The sequence below is a fragment of the Phyllobates terribilis genome, unplaced genomic scaffold (assembly GCF_046119375.1).
Source record: "Phyllobates terribilis strain yellow unplaced genomic scaffold, ASM4611937v1 Scaffold_5__5_contigs__length_657084704, whole genome shotgun sequence".
Taxonomy (NCBI): Eukaryota; Metazoa; Chordata; class Amphibia; order Anura; family Dendrobatidae; genus Phyllobates; species Phyllobates terribilis.
Genome location: NW_027362765.1, coordinates 159,373,607 through 159,394,444, shown reverse-complemented (window position 1 = coordinate 159,394,444; position 20,838 = coordinate 159,373,607). Strand labels below are relative to the sequence as shown.

The window sequence follows — 20,838 nt, the reverse complement described above, 5'->3', positions numbered from 1 at the left end:
GAGCTCCCGTCTACCCTAGCAGCCACTATAGTCAGGCTGTCTGATCAACTTGCAATCTCAACTCGTACTGAAGAATCACTTCCTGATTCTGGAAACTAAACAGAGACTTTCCTAATATGCCCACCCTCAGTGAGCTGTCATCACAGAACTTTAACCCATCACTGTCTATAACTCGGCTGGCAGACTCAACCTGACATCTGCACCCAGAACAGTGGCATCTTGTGGCTGTTTTCAGGTACTACAGCCCAGAAGGAATTATACCAGGAACAAGCTCTATATCTCTCTAGGCTTGATAAGGGCACTAAGTTCCCCCTCTACTCTACTAACTGGACGACTAAAGCTAACCCCCTTAGCTTGGTCTACCACAGTTAGGGAGGTCTGACCTCAGGAACACTTCCTTTAACTATCTCAGTACCAAGGGAAGGCTACGCCCTTCCCCACTATTACACTGACAGCGTGGGAAAATTCTCACGCTGAAGCGCTGAGTGCAGGAGAATTCTCCAATGCTGTCAGTGACGTGCATGAGGTGAGCTCATGTCCAATGAACTCAGCTCACCTCATGCACGTCACTGACAGCGTGGGAAAATTCTCCTGCACTCAGCGCTTCAGCGTGAGAATTTTCCCACCCTGTCAGTGACGTGCATGAGGTGAGCTGAGTTCATTGGACATGAGCTCACCTCATGCACGTCACTGACAGCGTGGAAGAATTCTCACGCTGAAGCGCTGAGTGCAGGAGAATTTTCCCACGGTGTCAGTGACGTGCATGAGGTGAGCCGAGTTCATTGGACATGAACTCGGCTCATCTGGATGCCGTCACAGAGAGACACTGTGGAGCGCAAGCAAGCCTGCGCTTCTCAGTGTCTGGGGGATGACAGGCTGGATGGCAGCATTCTGCTGCGGTCCAGCCTGTCATCTCGATGTAGCAGAGCTGAAGCTGTCATGGGAACCATGGGAAGGTAAGGATTATGTTGCTTTATTATTTTTCTTTTACTGCAGGAGATCGTTGGCTTCAGCTGGAATGGGCATGACGGTAAGTATGGTTTAATTTAGAACAATAAAGAATTGTGTGTTTATTTCAATTAAAGGACTTTGTTCTGGGTGTTGTGTTTTTTTTAAATACTTTACTAGAAATTCATGGTGGTCATGTCTAATATTGGCGTGACTCCATGAATTTCGGGCTTAGGGCCAGCTGATAATGCCAAGCTGGCCCTAACCCCTTTATTACCCAGTGAGCCACTGCACCAGGGCCCTGGATGAGTTGGGTACAGCGCCAGAAGATGGCGCTTCTATGAACGCGCCATTTTCCGGAGTGGCTGCGGACTGCAATTTGCAGCGGTGGTGGCCCAGAAAGCTTGGGCCTCCCTGCGCTGCGGATTCCAGCCCCCAGCTGCCTAGTTGTACCTGGCTGGACACATAAACAGGGCGAAGCCCCACGTCAATTTTCTTTAAATTATTTCATGAAATAATTAAGAAAAAAAGGGCTTCCCTATATTGTTGTGTCCGGCCAGGTACAAATAGGCAGCTGTTGGTTGGGGGCAGCCAGTTCCTGCCTGCTGTACCTGGCTGGACCCAAATATAGTGCGAAGCTCCATGTCAATTTTTTTTTTAATTATTTCATGAAATAATTAAAAAAAAAAGGGCTGCCCTATATTGTTGTGTCCGGCCAGGTACAAATAGGCAGCTGGTGGTTGGGGGCAGCCAGTTCCTGCCTGCTGTACCTGGCTGGACACAAATATAGTGCGAAGCTCCATGTCAATTTTTTTTTTAATTATTTCATGAAATAATTAAAAAAAAAAGGGCTGTCCTATATTGTTGTGTCCGGCCAGGTACAAATAGGCAGCTGGTGGTTGGGGGCAGCCAGTTCCTGCCTGCTGTACCTGGCTGGACACAAATATAGTGCGAAGCCCCACGTCAATTTTTTTTTAATTATTTAATGAAATAATTTAAAAAAAAAAGGGCTTCCCTATATTGTTGTGTCCGGCCAGGAACAAATAGGCAGCTGGTGGTTGGGGGCAGCCTGTTCCTGCCTGCTGTACCTGACTGGACACAAATATAGTGCGAAGTCCCACGTCAATTTTTTTTTAATTATTTCATGAATTTCCTGAAATAATTTAAAAAAATTGAAGTGGGGCTTCACACTATATTTGTGTCCAGCGAGGTACAGCAGGCAGGAACGGGCTGCCCCCAACCACCAGCTGCCTATTTGTACCTGGCCGGACACACAATATAGGGAAGGCCTTTTTTTCTTAATTATTTCATGAATTTCCTGAAATAATTAAAAAAAAAATATGTGGGGCTTCGCCCTTTTTTTGTGTCCAGCCAGGTACAACTAGGCAGCTGGGGGCTGGAATCTGCAGCGCGCAGGGAGGCCCAAGCTTTCTGGCAAATTGCAGTCCGCAGCCACCCCGGAAAATGGCGCGTTCATAGAAGCGCCATCTTCTGGAGCTGTACCCAACTCATCCATGGCCCTGGTGCGGTGGCTCACTGGGTAATAAAGGGGTTAGGGCCAGATTGGTATTATCAGCTGGCCCTAAGCCCGAAATTCATGGGGTCACGCCAATATTAGACATGACCGCCATGAATTTCTAGTAAAGTATTTAAAAAAATCACAACACCCAGAATAAAGTCCTTTAATTGAAATAAACACACAATTCTTTATTGTTCTAAATTAAACCATACTTACCATCACGCCGATTCCAGCTGAAGCCAACGATCTCCTGCAATAAAAGAAAAATAATAAACCAACATCATCCTTACCTTTCCATGGTTCCCACGACAGCTTCAGCTCTGCTACATCGAGATGACAGGCTGGACCGCAGCAGAACGCTGCCATCCAGCCTGTCATCCCGCAGACACTGAGAAGCGCAGGCTTGCTTGCGCTCCTCAGTGTCTCACTGTGACGGCATCCAGATGAGCCGAGGTCATGTCCAATGAACTCGGCTCACCTCATGCACGTCACTGACAGCGTGGGAAAATTCTCCTGCACTCAGCGCTTCAGCGTGAGAATTCTCCCACGCTGTCAGTGACGTACATGAGGTGAGCTGAGCTCATTGGACATGACCTCACCTCATGTACGTCACTGACAGCGTGGGAGAATTCTCACGCTGAAGCGCTGAGTGCAGGAGAATTTTCCCACGCTGTCAATGACATGCATGAGGTGAGCTGAGTTCATTGGACATGACCTCGACTCATCTGGATGCCGTCACAGCCTGACACTGAGGAGAGCAAGCATGCCTGCGCTTCTCAGTGTCTGCGGGATGACAGGCTGGATGGCAGCGTTCTGCTGCGGTCCAGCCTGTCATCTCGATGTAGCAGAGCTGAAGCTGTCGTGGGAACCGTGGAAAGGTAAGGATGATGTTGGTTTATTATTTTTCTTTTATTGCAGGAGATCGTTGGCTTCAGTTGGAATGGGCGTGATGGTAAGTATGGTTTAATTTAGAACAATAAAGAATTGTGTGTTTATTTCAATTAAAGGACTTTATTCTGGGTGTTTGTGTTTTTTTTTAACTTTGACTATGGGGTTAGTAATGGGGGTGTCTCATAGATGCCTCTCCATTACTAACCTGGGCTTGATGTCAGCTGGCATTATAAGCTGACATCAACCCCAACCCTATTACCCCACTGCCACCGCTACAGGGCAGTGGGAAGAGCGAGGCTAAGAGCCAGAATTGGCGCATCCTATGGATGCGCCATTTCTGGGGCGGCTGACGGCTGGTGTTTCTAGCCTGGGAGGGGGCCAATATTCATGGCACCCTTCCTGAGCTATTAATATCAGCCCCCAGCTGTCTGCCTAGCCTTTGCTAGCTATTAAAATAGGGGGGACCCCACGTCATTTTTTTGGGGGGGTCCTCCATTTTTATACCTAGTAAAGGCTAGGTATTCAGCTGGGGGCTGATATTAGTAGCCTGGGAAGCTTCATGGGTATTACCCCCTTCCCAGGCTTCAAACATCTGCCCCAGCCGTCTGCTTAACCTCCGCTAGAGATTAAAATTACGGGGAACCCCACGCCAATTTTTTTTTTAATAAATCCTTTATTTTAACACTAAATGACAAGTACAGTAACCAACACTGTCACTGTACTTCATATATATGTGACTGACATGTTTCTATCTATCTAATCTATGTGTGATTCTCTATTCCTTCTATTCTAAATTATCGGGTACCGCTGCTGAATTGCCGGCCGGCTTTTTTAAAGAGACGGTGCATGAAAACACTATTATTTTTTTAAATAAATCCTTTACACTAAATGACAAGTACAGTAAGCAACACTGTCACTGTACTTATTATATATGTGACTGACATGTTTCTATCTATCTAATCTATGTGTGAAGCTCTATTCCTTCTATTCTAAATTGTCGGGTACCGCTGCTGAATTGCCGGCCGGCTTTTTTAAAGAGACGGTGCATGAAAACACTATTATTTTTTTTAAATACAGTTATATGAAAAAGTTTGGGCACCCCTATTAATCTTAAGCTTAATGTTTTATAAAAATTGGTGTTTTTGCAACAGCTATTTCAGTTTGATATATGTAATAACTGTTGGACACAGTAATGTTTCTGCCTTGAAATGAGGTTTATTGTACTAACAGAAAATGTGCAATCTGCATTCAAACAAAATTTGACAGGTGCATAAGTATGGGCACCTCACCAGAAAAGTGACATTAATATTTAGTAGATCCTCCTTTTGCAAAAATAACAGCCTCTAGTCGCTTCCTGTAGCTTTTAATGAGTTCCTGGATCCTGGATGAAGGTATTTTTGACCATTACTCTTTACAAAACAATTCCAGTTCAGTTAAGTTTGATGGTTGCCGAGCATGGACAGCCTTCTTCAAATGATCCCACAGATGTTCAATGATATTCAGGTCTGGGGACTGGGATGGCCATTCCAGAACATTGTAATTGTTCCTCTGCATGAATGCCTGAGTAGATTTGGAGCGGTGTTTTGGATCATTGTCTTGCTGAAAGATCCATCCCCTGCGTAACTTCAACTTTATCACTGATTCTTGAACATTATTGTCAAGAATCTGCTGATACTGAGTGGAATCCATGCGTCCCTCAACTTTAACAAGATTCCCGGTGCCGGCATTGGCCACACAGCCCCAAAGCATGATGGAACCTCCACCAAATTTTACTGTGGGTAGCAAGTGTTTTTCTTGGAATGCTGTGTTTTTTTGCCGCCATGCATAACACCTTTTTGTATGACCAAACAACTCAATATTGGTTTCATCAGTCCACAGGACCTTCTTCCAAAAAGAAATTGGCTTCCCCAAATGTGCTTTTGCATACCTCAGCCGACTCTGTTTGTGGCGTGCTTGCAGAAACGGCTTCTTTCGCATCACTCTCCCATACAGCTTCTCCTTGTGCAAAGTGCGTTGTATAGTTGACCGATGCACAGTGACACCATCTGCAGCAAGTTGATGCTGCAGCTCTCTGGAGGTGGTCTGAGGATTGTCCTTGACTGATCTCACCATTCTTCTTCTCTGCCTTTCTGATGTTTTTCTTGGCCTGCCACTTCTGGCCTTAACAAGAACTGTCCCTGTGTTCTTCCATTTCCTTACTATGTTCCTCTCAGTGGAAACTGACAGGTTAAATCTCTGAGACAGCTTTTTGTATCGTTCCCCTGAACAACTATGTTGAATAATCTTTGTTTTCAGATCATTTGACAGTTGTTTTGAGGAGCCCATGATGCCACTCTACAGAGGAGATTCAAACAGGAGAACAACTTGCAAGTGGCCACTTGAAGTAGCTTTTCTCATGATTGCATACACCTGGCTATGAAGTTCAAAGCTCAATGAGGTTACAAAACCATAAAAAGTGCTTTAGTAAGTCAGTAAAAAGTAGGTAGGAGTATTTAAAACAAGAAAATGATAAGGGTGCCCATACTTATGCACCTGTCAAATTTTGTTTGAATGCAGATTGCACATTTTCTGTTAGTACAATAAACCTCATTTCAAGGCAGAAACATTACTGTGTCCAACAGTTATTACATATATTAAACTGAAATAGCTGTTGCAAAAACACCAATTTTTATAAAACATTAAGCTTAAGATTAATAGGGGTGCCCAAACTTTTTCATATAACTGTAAATCCTTTACACTAAATGACAAGTACAGTAAGCAACACTGTCACTGTACTTATTATATATGTGACTGACATGTTTCTATCTATCTAATCTATGTGTGAAGCTCTATTCTTTCTGTTCTAAATTTTCGGGTACCGCTGCTGAATTGCCGGCCGGCTTTTTTAAAGAGACGGTGCATGAAAACACTAATATTTTTATTAATAAATCCTTTACACTAAATGACAAGTACAGTAACCAACACTGTCACTGTGCTTCTTATATGTGTGACTGACATGTTTCTATCTATCTAATCTATGTGTGATGCTCTATTCCTTCTTGTCTAAATTGTCGGGTACCGGTGTATGCCGCTTCTGAATTTGCCGGCCGGCTTTTTTAAAAATAGTGTCTTCTGAGCAGTTTGTCAGCTTTTGGACACCTTTTGAAGGTGTTTTCTATGTGTTTCTATGTGTTTTTGTTTGCCTGCCATTGGTTTTAACGGTGTTCGACGGTGTTCTAAGGTGTTCGACGAACAGTTCGACGAACAGTTCCTCGAACATCCCGGTGTTCGACGAACCGAACCGAACACTACGGGGGTGGCTCAACACTATTGACAAGCGCTTTCCAAGCGATTTTAGCATCACTTGTAAAGTGCTTGTCAACTTGGTCACACTATATAAATCCATGCAAACGGCATGGATTTAAATAGTGTGACCTAAAGAATGGTTAAAAATAAAAAAAATAAATCTATACTTACCTTTCGATGGCCCCCGCAGTCTTGCTTCGCTGCGTCCTGGCTGCCGGCAGATCGCGGTACACTGAAGGACCTGCCGACGTCAGCATCGCGTGACCCATCACATGACTATGACGTCAGCGCAGGTCCTTCTGTCTATCGCTAGCTGCCGGCATGGGAGGACGAACGCCCCGGGCTGGGCTCACACATAGAGGGAGGTATATAAGGTGGGCACCATCTTAGAACAGTTAGTTCAGTCCGGGGAGTCTGTTCAGAGAGGAGTTCAGTCAGAGAGGGCTGACAGGGAGCTGTGGCTCAGTCTGGGCCCAGCTCCATGAGGCAGGCCTGGAGTGGAGGCCAGAAACAGCAGAGAGGACAGGAACAGAAGAGAAAGGAAACAAGGAACAGAACACTAAGAGAGGCCTAGAGACACGAGAGAAGAAGGAACCCCATAGGCCCAGGAGATTGCGGGTGACGGGTTGGCAGAACAGGGTACCGGATCCCAAATTGGTGGAGGCGACTAATCCTCAGCCAAAGACCAGCGGTCGTGACTATATCTCGGTGCGACCCCTCACTACACCTACCAGGAAGGCACACCACAAAGGGTCAGGGACGCAGAAATCAGCGTACCAAGAGAAGGCCCGAGGCAGCCGGACAAACGTAGAGTCACTGGTGGGGCACGGCCAGAGAAGGGAAGAGAAGGGAGCCCTGTGCCACGCTCTGGAATTGCCTGGGAGTTGGTCGAGCCCCTTTCCTGGTGGACGCAGCACGGCTTGGGCAGTCACCGCCGGTACCGAGGTGACTAGGACCAGTAAAGAACTGTGAGTAAAGCATTGGAAACTGCAACCACACGACTCTGTGCTTCTTCGCCGCACCAGCACTACCAGTGCTGGGACGCTCGTGCACCATCACTCCCATCATCCACACTAACTGCCCTGAGGCTATACTTCTCCCGTGGGGAGTCATCCCATTCTTAGCTGCACATATAACACCGGCCTCAGTGGTCTGCCTTGCAGCGGCGGTCCCCACTGACCGCAATCCACGGGTGGCGTAGTCGGACTATTATCACACTAATAAGACTGCCACTGAATTGACCACCCTGGGCACGGAACGGGTCAACGCCACGGAGACTACAACCCCCAGCAATCCGGCTCCGGGTATTCCCCGCACAACACAGGCCCAGGGGGCGCGTCACATAGGGTTTGTAAAAAATATCCCTACGGGCTGAGTTATGGTTGACTCAGGAAGCCACCATACCAAGGGCCTCCAATCACAAATAGTAGTTAGGCTGGAGTAGGAATACTGTCCTGGTTTGTCCACTGCACAATATGCATAGGATTTGTAAAAATTAGCCCTATGGGCTGAGTCAAGGTTGACGAAGGAAAGAAATGGGTTTTTATGGGAATGGGGTGACGTTAACAGCAACAGCATGAATCTGTATTTTTGGTGAATTTAGGTTGGCTTGCTGTCATCTGGAGGGATTACAAACTGTGGAGATATCCAGTCCTTGTTGAATTTAATCAGAGTAAGTCTGTTTGTATTTTCCATGGAGAGGTGTGTGCGCCTATCAGTGATGATTGCCCCAGCCAAACTGAAAATACACTCTGACACCACACTAGCAGCCGGGCAGGCCAGCACCTCCAAGGCATATAAGGTGAGGACGGGCCAAGTGTTCACCTTAGACACCCAATAATTAAAGGGAACAGAAGCGTCAGAAAGGACACACGCATGGTCACTTAAGTACCCCTTGACCATGTTCTGCAACTTATCCCTCCTTGGCATTGTTACAGGCACAGATAGCCCTTGCTGTTGTGCTGGTTTATTGAAAATTGCCCAATTTGTGCACATTTTCCCCCCACATCTGTTGGAGCTGGTGTTCGTGTCTCTTCCCATTATCCCTTGGTGTTGAAAAGAGCCTGTACCTCTGCCACCAGCAATGTTTGAGGGTGATGTTTTCAGCTACTGATCTACAACAGCCCTCTTGAACGATTCCATTGTAAAACTCTTTGGTGACGCCAAAAGCAGAGAAGGAAATTTCTCCTTGTACCGTGGATCGAGAAAGGTTGCCAACCAGTATAGGATAAAATGTGTATCAAGCGAGGGTCTTGCTACAGACACTTACACATGAACTGTGCCATGTGGGCCAAGCTGCAAAAAGGCAAATGTTCGGTGTCCCCAACAGTAGAAACAGTACCCATCCTCTACTCATGCTGACTCGCCTCCTCCTCCTGCTCCTCTCCAACCCATCCAGGCTGGACAAACATGAAGCTTGGGTTGGGTGTCCCCTCTGTAGCATTACGAGTCCCCTCGGTAGCACAGAAAAACAAGTCCTCTCCTTCATCATCCTCCTCATCTTCCTCCTCATCACCCAATGTTGCCTCACACTGCCCTGGCTACACTATGTGACTATGGAATCTGTTTTTAAAGAGCTTTTTTCACAATAAAGAAACCTATTTTTTTAACTATTCATGAAGCTGGAAATCCTTTCTCCTTATGCTGTGGAACTACTGCGAATGGTTCATCGCACCTTGCTTCAGGACGTCATTGCTCAGGTGAGCTGGTGTTACCTTATTACTGCTTCTTGAATGGCAGATTCTGAAGGACGTAGCAAGGTGACATGGCATTGGTTTGACCCGCAGATGCAGATTTGGTACCCTAGTTTTCCGCCCATCTACTGGGGTGCTTGGCTGCCATGTGGTTTCATATACTGGTGGTGCTCAGGTTTCCTTTGCCTTGGCCTCTGCTCAACTTGGTATGGCAGATGGTACAGACTACAATGTTTTTCTCTGAAGGACTTTCAGAAGAAAAATTCCACACAGCAGCTGAACGCCCCCTTGCCCTGACTTGGCGCACAGCGGGGGTGCTCTTGGGAACAGTTGACCCAGTTCTCACTCTGGGAAAACCACGACCCCATGGTGCTTGTGTTGGTGTTACATATCCATCTTCTTCTGTGTTGCTGTCATGGCTATGCATGCCAACGGTCCAGGTCAGATCAGTGGACTCATCATCGAACACCTTGTCTTCCATCTCATCCTCCTTCCCAGTTGACATTGTAGGCTGACCTGATGGCAACTGTGTCTCATTATTATCAGCCTCCACCTCTGGAGAGAGTAAATGACGTTTCTCCAAGTGGCTTTCTTCTGGCCATAGGTCCTCAAATACTTGAGCATCAACGCACGCCACCTCCTCTTGTCCCTCTTCAATGCTGCATGGTGATAGGCCAGAGCCAACCAAAGGATACGTACCAAACAGATCCTCGGAGCGGTCAAGCTTGGGGTCATATGTCTCCTGTGACTGATAATGGCTGGCGGAAGGAGAACCAGCTTCAGGATTGGATGGGCCAGCCTTCTGTGTATCGACAGTAGAATGTGTGGTCTTGGAAGATTTGATGCTGCTTGGCAAATGCGTAGAGGCCTTGTCTGCAATTCAAGACAGAATCTGCTCTCGCTCTTCTGGCTTTCACACACGTTTTACGTTCCCGACCGGGAAATTTTTCCAGGAACAGAGTGGATGCATCAAGCTTCTTCTGACCTGACACAGACTGAGTGCCTTCTCGCGCACCACTGACAACACCACCTCCATGTCCCTTAACAACAGGCCATTTTGGCATTTTGGGTTTTGTTGACAGATTTTCCGATGTTGATGGCACAAGCCAAGCTAGATTTCACAGACAAAATAGTGGGTAAAATGGCCTGGTGCGTGCTTGGTAGCAGGCAGTAGGAAATGTTTGTAATACTGGTTTGTGTAGGGCACTAAACGCCTTTTTAAGTGGTCTAATGTGGACAGAAGGCAGGCTGTCACCCCCAAAACAGCGGGGATAATAGGCTGGTGTGTGGTCGGTAGCAGGCAGTAGGAAATGTTTGGACTACTGCTTTGCGTTGGGCACTAACCGCCTTTTTAAGTGGACCAATGTGGACAGCAGAAGCTAGGCTCTGACCCCTAAAACAGCGTGTAAAATAGACCGAAATTTATTGAGTAACCCGAATACCATACTATCCATGCGAATAGCGACTAGAAACATTATCACTCCAAATCACACAGTGCAGATATACTGTAGAATAATATTTTCACCCAGGCACTTATGACTGACGTCTCATCTGAGTCAGTTTCTGCTGTTTCTTCTTCATCTGGTCAGACCTTCATGTCGACATCTCCCAGACATGACTCATCTTGTCACGATGATCAGTGCAGCTCTGAAAATAACAAAGTCACATATATTGTATATATACATGTGTCTCCCCCACACTGTGCCCCTGACTACAGATATGTACCCCCCACTAATATACTATTAGCCTCTTAGCAATCAAAATATAAAGTGATAAGCAGCACTGTGCCCCCCATTAGCTATAATCTCCACCCGCCAATAATATAAATTATTCAGTCTCTGTGATTCTCCCCAATTAACTGTAAGACTATATGCTCACAGAAAATATACAAGGCTTTACAGTACAAGCAAAGTGAAACCCCCATAATTGCTCTCTCTCAGTACCCCCATCATTGCTCTCTTCCAGCAACCCTCGTCATTGCTCTCTCCCAGCAACCCCCCGTCATTGCTCTCTCCCAGCAACCCTTGTCATTGCTTTCCCAGCACCCCCATCATTACTCTCTACAAGCACCCCAATCATTGCTCTCTCCCAGCACCCCCATCATTGCTCTCTCCCAGTACCCCCATAATTGCTCTCTCCCAGCACCCCCTTCATTGCTCCCTCCCAGAAACTCCCATCATTGCTCTCTTCCAGCAACCCCCATCATTACTCTGTCCCAGCAACCCCATCATTGCTCTCCCCAGCCCCATTATTGCTCTCCCCATCCCCACCATCCACATCATTGCTCTCCCCATCCCCACCATCCTCATCATTGCTCTCCCCATCATTGCTCTCCCCATCCCCACCATCCTCATCATTGCTCTCCCTATCCCCATCATTGCTCTCCCCATCCCCACCATCCCAATAATTGATCTCCCCATCCCCATCATTGCTCTCCCCATCCCCATCTTTGCTCTCCCCATCCCCACCATCCCCATCATTGCTCTCCCCATCATTGTTCTCCCCATCCCCATGATTGCTCTCCCCATCCCCACCATTGCTCTCCCCATCCCCCCATCTCCATCATTTTTCTCCCCCACCTCCCCTCATTCTCCTGTTTCTCTTCTCATCCACACCATCCCGATCATTGCTCTCCCCATCATTGCTCTCCCCATCCCCATCATTCCTCTCCCCATAGCCACCATCCCCATCATTGCTCTCCCCATCCGCATCATAGTTCTCCCCCACCTCCCCTCATTCTCCTGTTCCTCTCCCCGATGCATCAGTAAAAAAAAAATAAAAAATGAAATCATCTCTCAGCTTGCTCCCCTGCAGCATCCTCGTTGCTGGCTACTTTCTCTCTGACCCAGGCATGCGCTGCATGATGATGTCATCAAGCCGTGTGAGCCTGGATCAAGGAGGAAGCACTGGGCAGGAAGCAGAGGACGGATCCCTCCAGCTCCGCTGCCATTTTCCTCCTGTCAGCAGCGGAGCTGGAGGGATCGCTCCCTGCCCGCCGCACATGAGAGGGAAATTTGGCCATGGGCCCCCCGGAGACTCGGGCTCTGAGAAGCAGGACAGATTGCCCTCAATATTAGCCCCCCGGCTGATACATTGGTTGATGAAATCCGTCCTGTGGTTGTTGTGTAATCTTTACTTTCAGTTTGGAGATAATGATATGCTCGTGCTCCGAGGCGGCCTGTGGGGGGCGCTCTATCTGGTTCTCTGCTTACATTTTTATCTGTATGCTCTTATGACAGCTCACTGTGCCTTTACTGACCTGCCTATTTTACCTAGCCCCCACTACTAGATGCATTATGTAAAATAGGAGGCATGTTATGCTTTACCAAAAAGCTCTATCTTGGTCTCATCTATCCACAAGACGCTTTCCCAGAAGGATTTTGGCTTACTCCCGTACATCTTGGCAAACTGCAGTCTAGCTTTTTTGTGTCGCTGTGTCAGCAGTGAGGTCCTCCTGGGTGTCCTGCCATAGAGTTTAATTTAATTCAAATGTCAAAGGTTAGATAGCTCTGACACTGATGCACCCTGAGCCTGCAGGACAGCTTGAATTTCTATGGAACTTGATTGGGGCTTCTTATCCACCATCCCGACTATTCTGCATTACAACCTTTCATCAATTCTTCTCTATCATCCACATCCAGGAAGATTAGTTTTATTATTTTCTTTCTGTTCTCTATGCTTAGTGTGGCACACACAAACACACAATGTAAAGATTGAGTCAATTTTTTATCTGGTGTCAGGAGTGATTTTCATGTTTTGTGTGAAGTTATGTCCAATTTGCCTTTTTTCTGTTTTTTTGTTGTTCCAATACACGCAAAGGAAAAAACATATGCATAACAAAATGTGTAATTTTCTTAGAGAAATATTTCATTTTCTGGAACAATTTGAAGGGTGCCAACAATTTTGACCATGACTATAGGACTTCAGTAGTTTACATGATCCTAATTCTTAACACAACCAGATCCCCATTTAAAAAGGGTGTTCAGTAGTGATGAGCGAGCATGCTGAGTACTCGAGATGCTCGGAGCTCACCGAGTACTTTTGAGATGCTCGGGCGGGAGCTCGGGTCCCTATCCTGCATGTTTGGCACTATTTAGAGCACCAATCATGCAGGGATTGTCTGCCACTCACTGTAATGTCACAGCCATGATGGTTGTGGCATTACAGTGATTGCCCAAATCGATGGGAACAGTGCTCACAGTGAAACATGAAAAGCCGGCAATTCAGCAGCCGCATACACCGGTATACGACAATTTAGAACAGAAAGAATAGAGCATCACACATAGATTAGATAGATAGAAACATGTCAGTCATATACAGCACAGACCAAAAGTTTGGACACACCTTCTCATTTAAAGATTTTTCTGTATTTTCATGACTATGAAAATTGTACATTCACACTGAAGGCATCAAAACTATGAATTAACACATGTGGAATTATATACTTAACAAAAAAGTATGAAACAACTGAAAATATGTCTTATATTCTAGGTTCTTCAAAGTAGCCACCTTTTGCTTTGATGACTGCTTTGCACACTCTTGGCATTCCCTTGATGAGCTTCAAGAGGTAGTCACCGGAAATGGTCTTCCAACAATCTTGAACGAGTTCCCAGAGATGCTTAGCACTTGTTGGCCCTTTTGCCTTCACTCTGTGGTCCAGCTCACCCCAAACCATCTCGATTGGGTTCAGGTCTGGTGACTGTGGAGGCCAGGTCATGTGGTGTAGCACCCCATCACTCTCCATATTGGTCAAATAGCCCTTACACAGCCTGGAGGTGTGTTTGGGGTCATTGTCCTGTTGAAAAATAAATGATGGTCCAACTAAACGCAAACTGGATGGAATAGCATGCCGCTGCAAGATGCTGTGGTAGCCATGCTGGTTCAGTATGCCTTCAATTTTGAATAAATCTCCAACAGTGTCATCAGCAAAGCACCCCCACACTATCACACCTCCTCCTCCATGTTTCAAGGTGGGAACCAGGCATGTAGAGTCCATCCATTCACCTTTTCTGTGTTGCACAAAGACACGGTGGTTGGAACCAAAGATCTCAAATTTGGACTCATCAGACCAAAGCACAGATTTCCACTGGTCTAATGTCCATTCATTGTGTTCTTTAGCCCAAACAAGTCTCTTCTGCTTGTTGTCTGTCCTTAGCAGTGGTTTCCTAGCAGCTATTTTACCATGAAGGCCTGCTGCACAAAGTCTCCTCTTAACAGTTGTTGAAGAGATGTGTCTGCTGCTAGAACTCTGAGTGGCATTGACCTAGTCTCTAATCTGAGCTGCTGTTAACCTGCGATTTCTGAGGCTGGTGACTCGGATAAACTTATCCTCAGAAGCAGAGGTGACTCTTGGTCTTCCTTTCCTGGGGCTTTCCTCATGTGAGCCAGTTTCTTTGTAGTGCTTGATGGTTTTTGCAACTGCTCTTGGGGACACTTTCAAAGTTTTCCCAATTTTTCGGACTGACTGACCTTCATTTCTTAAAGTAATTATGGCCACTCATTTTTCTTTACTTAACTGCTTTTTTCTTGCCATAATACAAATTCTAACAGTGTATTCAGTAGAACTATCCGCTGTGTATCCACCAGACTTCTGCACAACACAACTGATGGTCCCAACCCCATTTATAAGGCAAGAAATCCCACTTATTAAACCTGACAGGGCACACCTGTGAAGTGAAAACTATTTCCGGTGACTACCACTTGAAACTCATCAAGAGGATGCCAAGAGTGTGCAAAGCAGTCATCAAAGCAAAAGGTGGCTACTTTGAAGAACCTAGAATATTAAACATATTTTCAGTTGTTTCACACTTTTTTGTTAAGTATATAATTCCACATGTGTTAATTCATAGTTTTGATGCCTTCAGTGTGAATGTATAATTTTCATAGTCATGAAAATACAGAAAAATCTTTAAATGAGAAGGTGTATCCAAACTTTTGGTCTGTACTGTATATAATAAGTACAGTGACAGTGTTGGTTAATGTACTTGTAATTTAGTGTTAAAATAAAGGATTTATTAAAAAAAAAATTGGCGTAAGGTTGCCCATAATTTTAGTCTCTAGCGGAGGTTAAGCAGACGGCTGGGGCAGATGTTTGAAGTCTGGGAAGGGGATAATACCCATGGAGCTTCCCAGGCTACTAATATCAGCCCCCAGCTGAATACCTAGCCTTTACTAGCTATTAAAATGGGGGACCCAAAAAAAAATGACGTGGGGTCCCCCTATTGTAATAGTTAGCAAAGGCTAGGCAGACAGCTGGGGGCTGATATTAATAGCCCAGGAAGGGTGCCATGAATATTGGCCCCCTCCCAGGCTAGAAACACCAGCCGTCAGCCGCCCCAGAAATGGCGCATCCATAGGATGCGCCAATTCTGGCACTTAGCCTCGCTCTTCCCATTGCCCTGTAACGGTGGCAGTGGGGTAATAGGGTTGGGGTTGATGTCAGCTTATTATGCCATCTGACATCAAGCCCAGGTTAGTAATGGAGAGGCGTCTATAAGACACCCCCATTACTAACCCCATAGTGAAAGTTAAAAAAAAACACAAACACCCAGAATAAAGTCCTTTAATTGAAATAAAGACACAATTCTTTAATGTTCTAAATTAAACTCTACTTACCGTATCGCCCATTCCAGCTGAAGCCAACGATCTCCTGCAATAAAAGTAAAATAATAAACCAACCTCATCCTTACCTTTCCATGGTTCCCAGGACAGCTTCAGCTCTGCTACATTGACATGACAGGCTGGATAGCAGCAGAACGCTGCCATCCAGCTTGCCATGCCGCAGACACTGAGAAGCTCCTCAGTGAAGCTCCTCAGTGTCTGGCTGTGACGGCATCCAGATGAACCGAGTTCATGTCCAATGAACTCAGCTCACCTCATGCACGTCACTGACAGTGTGGGAGAATTCTCCTGCGCATTCGGTGCCGGCAAATGACGTCACCGCTTGAGCAGGAGAATTCTCCCACGCTGGGACGGCATTGAGATGGCAGGCTGGATGGTAGCAGAACGCTGCCATCCAGCATGCCATCCTTCAGAGACACTGCAGAGCGCAAGCATGCCTGCGCTCCTGTATGAGAAGACATCAGTATTAGAATTGGCACATGGTAGGTGAGTGTACTTTACATCTGAACAAAGGCGTTTACATGCAAGGAAGTCATTATGGTTCAATGTTGTTCTTTTCACATGTACCTTTGACACATCAGACAATATTTTTTGGGGATTTTCCTCTTAAATTACTGGCTGTGTTGATGGTTCATATAATTGATCAATTCAAGGCCTCCTGATGACACACTGTCCCTGCCCTATTCATTCTTCTTGGGCATCAGTTGCACAGCCAAAAGTGATTAACGGATAAAGCTTGGCTTGGTTCAGCTTATTTCCCTTAGTAGATAGGATTAGTGAAGTTGTACTATTGCCTCATCCACTGGGTCAACAGTTCCCAATGTTTGTACCATGGGGGCCACATCAATGAATGTTTTCCTTCGGAGAATCTCCACAAGTAGGCGATCCCTAGTTTTATAATGACAAACCCTTATTTCTTCTCTAACCTGGTTTTAATGAATGTTTGGTCGAAATAACCTTGGTTAGAAGGCACTGCTTGTCGTATATTTACTAATGCTATCTAATTGGTAAAGAGCGTAAACTTGGACTTTGCAGGTACGAGATGTTCCAAATTGAACACAAACGTAAAGGATTTGGTGCATCTTGGTGCATAAGGTCTACACCTCCTTTTGGTTGCCGTACTTTTTGCATCACAAAACTGGAGAATACCAATAATAAATCTGGTGCATTTCTAGACTTTCTAGTCATTTTCTCTTTTTCAAATAGTTTGGAAAAGTAACTAGTGAGGAGCACAGAACTGCTCTTTTTAGGTGCAATTCAGTGATAAATTGATTGGGCCAAAATGTGAGATTTCAGACAGAATTCTGGAGAAATCACATATGAGCTAATGAATTGGAGTTGTAGTGGACTGTAGCGACAAGGTATTCAAACGCCTAGTGATGATAGCCCTAGCGCCAATGCCTATATTATTTATTTGTATGGAAATAGCAATTGCAAAAGTGTAAGTGGGCTAAGCTTTGAGGTAAATGTAGTCTTGTGTAAAACAGTATGTATAGTAAAATCGTTGATGGAAGCATGAAGGACCTATACAATGAAAACCTACTGTAACATTGAATTTTACAAATAGAAAATATACTGTAACATTGAATTCCTTACTAATCTTTCACATAATCATTTTACAGAAAATTTTACAACTAAATCCAAATGTGAAACTGGAGTGTCTTCTCCATTTCCTAGTGGCTATTTTTACAGAAACGAATGGTATACTGCAAATTGCACTCTGCGTACATTACCATCCATCAACAAATGCGTAGCTGGTAAAATGATTTACTTAATGGGAGATTCAACATTACGCCAATGGATAGAGTATTTCCCACGGCTCTTGACAAGTAAGTAAGACTAGCATTTTTCTATGAAGGGCATCTCTTATACATTGTCTTAGGCTCAGCACTGGACCACACTTATTGATGGCCCCAGTACAAAACATTTGTGCAGGCTGATTCTCAGAAACATGTGGCATGATTTGTAAAACTGTCCAATACACATTAGACAATTGTTAGCATACCCCCTTAATGTAAAGCCACCTACAGTCTACTGTGTAAAGTGATAGCTCAACCGTCCTTCATTGTCTGCTTTGAGTGAAAACAAGGATTAGCATTTTGCATCTGGAAGAGGCAGAAACAACTGTTTTCACATGGTTGTCCATGTAACACATTGGAGATTCCCAAGTAGAAGACCCTCCTTTTTTACATAATTTGCCCAAATATGAAATATCTATAGAGATTGTCTCATTAAGATGCCCCTTGTTTGTTACCCAGGATAATTGCAGTCAGAGGAGCAGCTATTTATCCCCATTCCCTTTGTTAGAACAAAAAAACATTAAAAGGAATGCCAACCCTCAATGTATTAATAAAAGCTTCACAACCACTTCTCTCTCATATTATAACATAACTATTATTATGGGAAGCGTTAATGTTTTAAACGTCCTGCTCCTAGGAGGCACTTCAGGAAATAGAAGATGAAGGAAGCAAACCTATCATAAAGGTGTTTGCTGTTATCAATATGCATATCACATATTATACTCTTTGAATCCTATCATATCCCATCATAATCCTCAATATTCAAAAATGTACGTACCATTGAAGCCAAATACTTGGCTACTCTTGGGTCTTTCAAGAGAGAGGGCCCAACCCTAGTTGATCCCATCACCTTTCCCAATTGGTGTTGAGAAAACATGGTCAAAACTTTCCTTTCAAAGGGAACTCCTTTTGTACCAAACAAGAGCAAGAAAATTGGCCCAAAGGTCATGAAATTAGCCTATAGGAGAAAACAAACACCTGGCATCATATTATTATAAAACTAAGATAGAAAATAGAGCCCAGTTAAGACGTATATACTGTATCTTACTATTTGTCTTAATCTTTTGTCAGCGCTGAAATTTTTTGATCTCCATGGAAGTGGTGCTCACAAGATGCACTTGGCATTAGATTTGGAAAATAACCTATATATGAAATGGAAGAAACATGGGCACCCATTTATTACCATCAGTTCATACACTCAACGAGATAATACCTATATCTTCAATGAAATTGACCAACTTTCTGGCGGCCAATACACTGTTGTCATTATTTCTCTAGGACTACATTTTCGGGCCTTTCCCATTCATTTGTACATCAGGCGACTCCTCAATATTCGTATTGCCATTGAAAATCTGTTTGTTCGAAGCCCAGATACAAAAATCATCATAAAATCAGAAAACACCAGAGAAATAAATCTTGATGCAGAACGGTTCAGTGACTTTCATGGATATGTCCAATATATCTTGATGAAAAATATCTTTAAGGGACTCAATGTTCAGTTTATTGATGCTTGGGATATGACTATTGCTTTTGGATCTTATGATCGTCACCCACCTGAGGTTGTTATTAGAAACCAAATTAATCTGTTCTTGACCTTCATCTGTTAGGATAAGGCATTGTTTTTGTGTGTGCACTACAATCTATTTTAAAGTAAACTTTAAATGGATCCATAACATACATCATGACTTTGTTCAATGATCATTATTGACTGACAAATTGCTGGAAGAATTATTAACACATGCATTAATGTTTAGATTAATAAGTTGTCTGTAACGCAGAAACATGATCTCTACAGCCAGAAACGCTAATAAATATACCTGCCAATTCTCCCAGAACATCTAAGAGGCTCTTAGAAAAGAGATGGACCTCCCTAATTTCCTCAAAAGTTGGCAAGTTTCAAGGGCACTGCACAATCCTCCCTCAAGATATTGCTTCCCTATTTCTTTTGACATGATGCCAAGCCCAGGGTTCGAGCTCCAACTGCTCCAACTTTTAGACAATGTAAAATTGTAAAGAAAACAAAGGAGCTCCAGTCAACCAAAGGAGGAATCGGGTAAGGACCCACTTCACAAAATATTAGACACTTATTTCAGAGGGGGAAACTGAACATCCATGCTCTATAAATCCAGGATCTATTTTCACCAGCCTTTCAAGCTCAAAAAGTAATTACAGGTGACAGCTCATAGTAAAGTGTGCCTTCTTTATTCCCACAAAAATCCTCTTAAAGAAACATACATAAATAAAAGGAGAGCATGTCTGGTTTCCTCTTCCTCACACAGAACCTTGTGACGCCCTCCCTGAGCGGTGGGGTTACTCGGTGCCGGGCCAATGTAGGGCGGTGGTGCGGGGTGTCATCGTGGCCATGACCCGTTCCGTGCCCAGGGCTGTCACATTAAAAATAATGGGCTTTTGTTGGTTCGGTGGTAAGTTTGATTCGACTACGCCACCTGCAGTTTCTGGTGAAGGCCACCAGCGCTGCTAAAGTCCTCTGAGGCCGGTGGTCAGGCAGCTTAGATGGTGCTACTCCCCACAGGTGGAGTAGGCCTCAAGGCAGTGGTGGAGAAGCGGTGTGGAGGTATGGTGGGTGCAGTGCCGCGCAGGAATAAACAAGCGGAGGCGGTGAATGAAGTCATCCGGGTCTTTACTCACTTTAGATGAACTTTCAGCTGCAAAGCTTCTCTCTGCTACACACGGCGTACTGCGGCCACCATGAAGGGGGTTCAGCACTTCCCAGGTAGATCAGGAGCACCTGTAGAGACCCCGCTGGTGTGTGTTCCTCTCCTCGGTAAGTTCTCCCACTGAGTCTTCTCCTGACTGTGTGTGGAATGAACGTGGTGTAAGGCCGGATCCCACTGGATAAACGCAGTTTAAGAGATACAGGTGGCGATTCTGCTCCGTCCATATCCCCTTGGGATTCACTAAGCCTCCGGGCTTTTCTGACTGAGACGTGAAGTGACAAAGTCAGATATCGGGGGCCGGTTACCCCTTTCGCAGCAGGAATCCCTCTGGCTAGGCCAGAATAAAGAATACAGGTGGCGACTCCGCTCCATCCGTATCCCCCTGGGATCCTTTTGCCTGTGGA

At 45.1% G+C, this 20,838-nt stretch overlaps 1 protein-coding gene across 1 annotated transcript in view; it reads left to right on the top strand.

Annotated features, from left to right (window-relative positions):
• Positions 1-19,433, top strand: part of LOC141271501 (NXPE family member 1-like) — a 234,785-nt gene extending 215,352 nt beyond the window's left edge. The window contains exons 5-6 of the mRNA XM_073681564.1: positions 17,580-17,786; positions 18,828-19,433. Coding sequence (XP_073537665.1) covers positions 17,580-17,786; positions 18,828-19,363 — 743 coding nt within the window. The 3' untranslated portion in view covers positions 19,364-19,433. The remainder of the gene's footprint in view (positions 1-17,579; positions 17,787-18,827) is intronic.
• The last annotated feature ends 1,405 nt before the right edge of the window (positions 19,434-20,838 follow it).